This window comes from Mus caroli, unplaced genomic scaffold, assembly GCF_978045245.1.
Source record: "Mus caroli unplaced genomic scaffold, Mus_caroli_1 scaffold_8, whole genome shotgun sequence".
NCBI lineage: Eukaryota > Metazoa > Chordata > Mammalia > Rodentia > Muridae > Mus > Mus caroli.
In genome coordinates, this window is record NW_028227263.1 from 44726354 (window position 1) to 44732396 (window position 6043).

The 6043-nt window shown below is 49.0% G+C and overlaps 1 protein-coding gene across 2 annotated transcripts in view; it reads right to left on the reverse strand.

Annotated features, from left to right (window-relative positions):
• Positions 1–5745, reverse strand: part of Clpb (ClpB family mitochondrial disaggregase) — a 124847-nt gene extending 119102 nt beyond the window's left edge. Inside the window, exons 1-2 of one of the 2 annotated variants that reach the window (XM_021166915.2) lie at positions 5159–5745; positions 2102–2153 (exon numbers count right to left, since the gene is read on the reverse strand). In XM_021166915.2, coding sequence (XP_021022574.1) covers positions 2102–2153; positions 5159–5561 — 455 coding nt within the window. In that variant the 5' untranslated portion in view covers positions 5562–5745. The remainder of the gene's footprint in view (positions 1–2101; positions 2154–5158) is intronic. The other variant, XM_021166917.3, reaches the window with a different exon arrangement.
• Between the last annotated feature and the right edge of the window lie 298 nt (positions 5746–6043).

Sequence of the window (6043 nt, forward strand, 5' to 3'; positions counted from 1 at the left end):
GGTCAACCTGGGCTACCTGAAACCTTGCCTCAAAAAAGCAAAAAAACCCTTATAAACTGCAGTCATCTGCCTTTGGAGGGGACTTGAGGACATAAGCTTCAGCTCAGCAAACCTGCTGCCGGCTCTGGCCTAGGGGCCGGGGTGAGCATTGAGAAGCTGCAGCCTGGCAGCCTCTGGCAGCTACCAACAGGTGATTCCAGGGTCAGGAAGAGCCAGTTTCACCTCCTCACTCCCCTGTAATGAGGCTCTAGAAAGCAAGGCACATGTCTGGGCATGAAGATGCTGCACGCAGCTCCGTTATGAATGGCTCTTATAACAACGAGATGACATCTGTGCTCGGTTTCTAAGATGCATCAACACATGTTTATTAAACTGTTGCTCCATCATATTTATTTGGCTACAAAACAACTCCCAGCCCATACTTCCAAAAGTGGTTTATTAAAAACTAAGCCTTGAACATTAATACTCAAAAGCACCCTTGAGAATCAATAATAATGCTGCAGATAAAATGAAGGAGAATCAAAGCAGTAAGTCTTGGTGGAGCCGCTGCCGCCTTCTACACTGGCTTACATGTTCAAACATCTGGAGTGGGGAAGGGCACCCCAAGTCCATGGTAATGACCCCCAACACTGACTTCTTATCTAAAATGTGAACACAATACCAGACATGGTTGCCCATACCAGCACTCAGGAGGCTGAGGCAAAAGGATTAAAAGTTCAAAGCTAACCTGGGTTACATAAAACAAAATCTATTCTCAAAAAAAACAGAACAAAACCAAAGAAATCATCATGGGGCTAGAGAGATGCTTCGAGGTTATGCATACTGGCTGCTCTTACAAAGGGCCTGGGTTTGATTCCAGCACCCACATGTTGCCTCACAGTCTGTAACTCCAGAACCAATGCCCTCTTCTTACCTCTAAGATCACTGCAGGCACATCATGCACAAAAAAATACATGTGGGCTGAGTGCCCATACACATAAAATGAAGTAAAAGTGGCTGGTCACGGTGGCACATGCCTTTAATCCCAGTACTCAGAGGTAGAGGCAGGAGGATCTCTGTAAGTGCAAGACCAGCCACAGAGAGTTCCAGGACAGCCAGGACTACATAGAAACACTCACACTCACTCTCTCTCTCTCTCTCTGTCTCTCTCTCTCTCTCTCTCTCTGTCTGTCTCTCTCAAAAAAAAAAAAAACCTAAAAAGCACTCAGGAGGCAGAGGCAGGCGAATTTCTGAGTTCGAGGCCAGCCTGGTCTACAGAGTGAGTTCCAGGACATCCAGGGCTACACAGAGAAACCCTGTCTTGAAAAACCACACACACACACACACACACACAAACCCAAAAACAAAACAAAAAAACACAAACAAACAAAAAAACCTAAAAAGCAAGTAAGCAAAACAAACAACAACAAAATAAAACCAAGGATGAGAGCAACTGACAAGTACAATGTGCAAGACCTGTTCAGATCCTATATGGCAAAAATAAAAACAAAAAGTGAGGTAAGAAAAGGGAGGGCCCCTGGCCACTTAGATATATTTGAGGGCAGAAAGAGTAAGGTGAGGCCCCAGAGGAATGAATACTGCCTCTGAACAACAACCTCTAACTGATGCTGCTCTGGTCAGGCCCCAGTCTCAGCATCCATCCCAGATGCACACTCTGCCCTGTCCCTAGAACAAGTCAATGCTTCCTTCCCTGCTCAGACTTCCCTCCACTCAGAAGCCCAAGAGCACAAGGTGAGCGGTTGAGCAACTGCAGGCTGCCTCAGCCCTGCATGCAGGCCTTCTTAGTCACAAAGAGCATTTAGGAGCTTCCCAAGTCCAGGCATCAAACATTAATACACAGCCACTTCCACAGAGGAACAAGAACAAACTGGAAGATTCACAGGCTCCACAGACGCCAAGCCACTGTAACTGAACACTCGGGGGTTTGGGAACCTGCCTCCAAACCTAAAATACATAAAGTCTGACCTGGACCAAGGGAGCCTGTGTCTGTGGCTACAGGGAACTCTCAGGAAACAAGTCCAGGGCAGGGAAAGATTTCCTCTGGGGCAGGGTGGCCACATTACACATTTACTGTACAAGATAGCAAGGCCCAGACACTTACCTTCTGACTTCCTGCACGTTGTTGGCCCGAGCAGCTTCCATTAGAGCTGCATCTGAAAAGAGAGGGGTATTGGTCAGACACCAGCCCAGGGCCTGCCCTTCAGAGCCAAGAGAAGGCCTAGGAAGTCAGCTGAAGTTTCTCTAGAAGGCAAAAGGTTGACAGGAGAAGGCTAACCAAATCTCCCCGGCTGGAATCCACCCCAACCCTGCTCTGGGAATGCAAGTAGCTATCATGTACCCACTCTTCTCAAGTAGTAAGGCTCAGTATGTGGGTCTCCCCAAGAGTGGAAAGAACCTTAACCAGAAGTCATGGACACTTGGGATCCAAGCCACTCTACTACTCAGAGTGGCTGCTGTAGCCCTTCCTTCTCAACCAACTTCTTGTGATATTCGGCAGACAATAGTCCTCGCCAGCCTCACAAGGAAACTGAAAAGTCTCCCAGTTCCATAGCGTAAGCTCAGAGACAGGAGACTCAAACTGTTCCGTTGCATTCCTGAGGACTCGGGCCTAGCTGAAGCCTGGGCTGGCTGTTGGCACCACCTTGTGGCTACTTGGAAAAACAAATCAACAGCGGATCACAACTGGTGCTCTGTGCCCAGCCTGGTTCTGAGCTGTACTGTAGGCCACTAGGCTGACTTCTATCCAGGCCTCATTCAGTAGCCATGAGATCCCCTAGGTAAACATTAGAGACATCACTAGCGTCAGTGGCAGGCTAAGCCCTGATGTAGTCCTGGCAACTTACGTGCCTTGCACCCTGGATAACTCATCTAAGCTCCTGACCCTCAGCTTATATGAAGACAGGTAAGACACCAGCCTCATCCTGTGTATAAATCAAGTCTGTTCAGACCGCAGTGCCTCCACTCACCTATCAGCCTCGGACTAGGAGCCAGGCCTGTCCTACTTAGCTTATGGGCTGTCTGTTTTTTTGTTTTATTATTATTGATGGTGGTTGTTTGTTGTGTGTACTTGTTTTGGTTTTCTTGAGATAAGATCTCATTTTATATCCCTGGCTGTCCTGGAACTCAGAGAACCGCAGGCCCTGGGATTAAGGGTCATACCCAGCTCTTATGGATTGTTCTCATTCATATATTTAATTGGGCCTAGATAATCTCCAGCTGAAAAAAAGAGAATCATTCCTTACAGATACCTCTTATCTCTTCACTCCCCTTCCTTCTCAGAGGAGGGAGGAATGAGTGAGGCACCCTGGGCTCACAAACTTTCCATGGTTTTTCCATTACCAGAATTCCCTTCGACTTCTAAAGAGACCCATTCCTCAGAACATTGCACTGAGGGACTCTGTTCAACACTTGTCTAGGCGAGTTGGCAAGACTGGAACCAGCCATAGATTTATGTCATCATCTCTTCTATTAGATAGACATCACTGAAATTTACATGCCATGAAGTCCAGTCTAGGGCTCCCAGTAACCTCTCAGGCCAGGTTTCAGACACATTTATCCTCTTCTTCCAAACACACTGGCTGCTAGACAGTCTGCCCCTATGACCATGGCTCTTCACTGCCTACAGAATTCCAAAGGCCCCTGCCTGGCATGCAGGGCCATTTCATCTTCTCTCACCTTATTCCAAAGACCTTGTCTTCCACCCTCACTGGCTAAACTGCTAGCCTGTCCACATGAGGCTAGCTGAAATCTGGGAATGGAATCTAATCCAATCCAAGGCCCACATGTAAATGTCTCCCTTCTATGGTTCACATGCTGCTGGACAGATGCTTGATATTAAGGGAATACTAACAGAGGTAAGATGGAGGTCCTGCCCTCGTGGGTTACACAGGCCCCCACCCTCTTTATGTTTCCTATGTTATCCTTCAGAAACCAAGCTCAAGCGTCACATCTTGCAAGGACTTCCAGTCCTCCAGGAAGGCTATCCTGACCCCAGTAGCTCTCTGATCCTCTAAGACCCACTAGCCCTGCATGACCAGCTGCTGCACCCTCCCCTTAGCTGACTAGGTTTTAAGTTGGGACTTTCTGAACACCTAGATCCAAGCTAAGCATACACAGTGCTACCTTCATGTTTGCACAAGCGGAAACCATACAATTCCCGCATGCTTAAACTGGAAAGGCCCTCCCTACTTCAATGCCCTCTTCAATAGAAAGGAAACACAGGGCAGCAAAGAAGGGTCAGAGTCCAGATTTACAAAGACAGTACAAGATCCTCGGTGTCCTTGTTCCTCATCCAGAAGCCCTTTCTTTCCAAGCGGCCACATCTTATTAAACAAACAAGGGAAGGTCAAGGCAGTCTCCAATCTTGTTCAACAATCCTAGAGTCTGGGGTGCATGGGACAGGCCAGCACTGACAACTGAAAACCCGAGAGGTTGGGTTCAGCCAGGCCACCCTTGCAGCTCCTGCTCAACTCTAAGCAACTGAGGTAAGAAGCCAACCTGGGTTAGCTACCTCCACCTCCTCCCTCCCTCCCCCACTGCTGTAAGTCTCCAGAGAGCAACTTTCAGCCAACTCCCTGTCCCCCAAGGCTTCACACACACCCCCTCCACAGTATCCAGCTCACCTTAAGCATGACACTAAGCAAAACTCTAAGCAACTAAACAGGCTCTGAACTCCAGGAAAGGTCAAAATATTAGAGCACTGAGTGAGAGCTTGCCTTCATTAGACAGTGGGGAAACTAAGACTAGAGAGGAACACTGGGTCAGGCTAGCACCAGAACCAAGTGTCCTCCTTCCTTGGACCTATGTACGCAGAAAAACATGTAGAGGCGGCCCCTAAAGCTGTTGAGGCTTCCTGGAGACATCTTGAAAGACTAATGGACAGGATATAATATTGGTACATAAAAGGACCAGGCTGTAATTAGTCCAATGTCCCCAATTATACATGTATACAAACTGATCCCAAAGAGGGTGCTAGACCTACGATGGGAAATGATGTAACTTCAGTGAGTTTTCCATCTGCTCCTGGCAGCAGAAGGTAACTGGGTTTCTTCAAGGTAAGGTTATGCGGGTTTGAATTTACAAATACCTTCAACCTTCCAAAGGCGTCATGACCCACCCACACACCTCTCCCTTGAACCCAGTTTGACCCCATAATCACCCTTGTTAGATGGATTCTTGCTGTAGCACTGAACCACCAGCGCCATGGCCAAGGCCCACATGCCCAGACCCGTCTTGTTGGGGACCCCATTCCAGCTGTCTTGTCCCGGGAGTGTTTCTTCGGGGCTAGGACCGCGTTCCGACGAGGCGGCAGTCAGGTATGGGATCTCCGTGCGTTCTCCACAGCGCCCCCAGGTGGCTGCCCCCCGTCCGGGGAAGAAGATAGAAGATGCTCCAGGGCGCACCCAAGCGGCAGCTCTCAGCCGCTGCGGCTCCCCGCGGTCTCCGGTGACAACGCCACGGCCGTAAGCACTTCCCCGGCTTTGGAGAGATGGAGATTTGGTTAACCTTAGGAAGAGCCGGGGCGCTGGCGTGGTTCTCCTCAACACCGCGGACAACATCATGACACCTGCTTCTAAAACCCGCTGGTGCCGGCCCCTGTGCTAGCCACGATCAACATGGCTGCCGCGGCGCGTTCGAAGACGCCGCTTATGGGGTGGGACTGCGCACTACCTCACGGGAGTGGTAGTCCACAGCCCCAGATCTTTCTCTAGCTGGAGACTAAACAAACTACATTTCCCCGAGGGCGCTGGAATGACATCACAATGACTGCTGACAGCGGAGCTGGAAGAATGTTGGGAAATGCAGTTCCGGTAGAGGGGCGTGGCAAAAAGGAAAACTCTGTGGGGCGTGGCAATTAGGATTCAAGATTCCAGAGCCCAGTATTTGTATTAACACAGAACTTTAATCCCTGCCTTTTGAAGGTGGGAACCTGAAAGAACGGGAATTCAAGGTCTGGGTCAAAATCACATTCTTGGTCTAGGTCAGCCCCAACTGTGTAACATATCAAATATTAAATCAAAATATCGAAAATCAAAATGCAGGA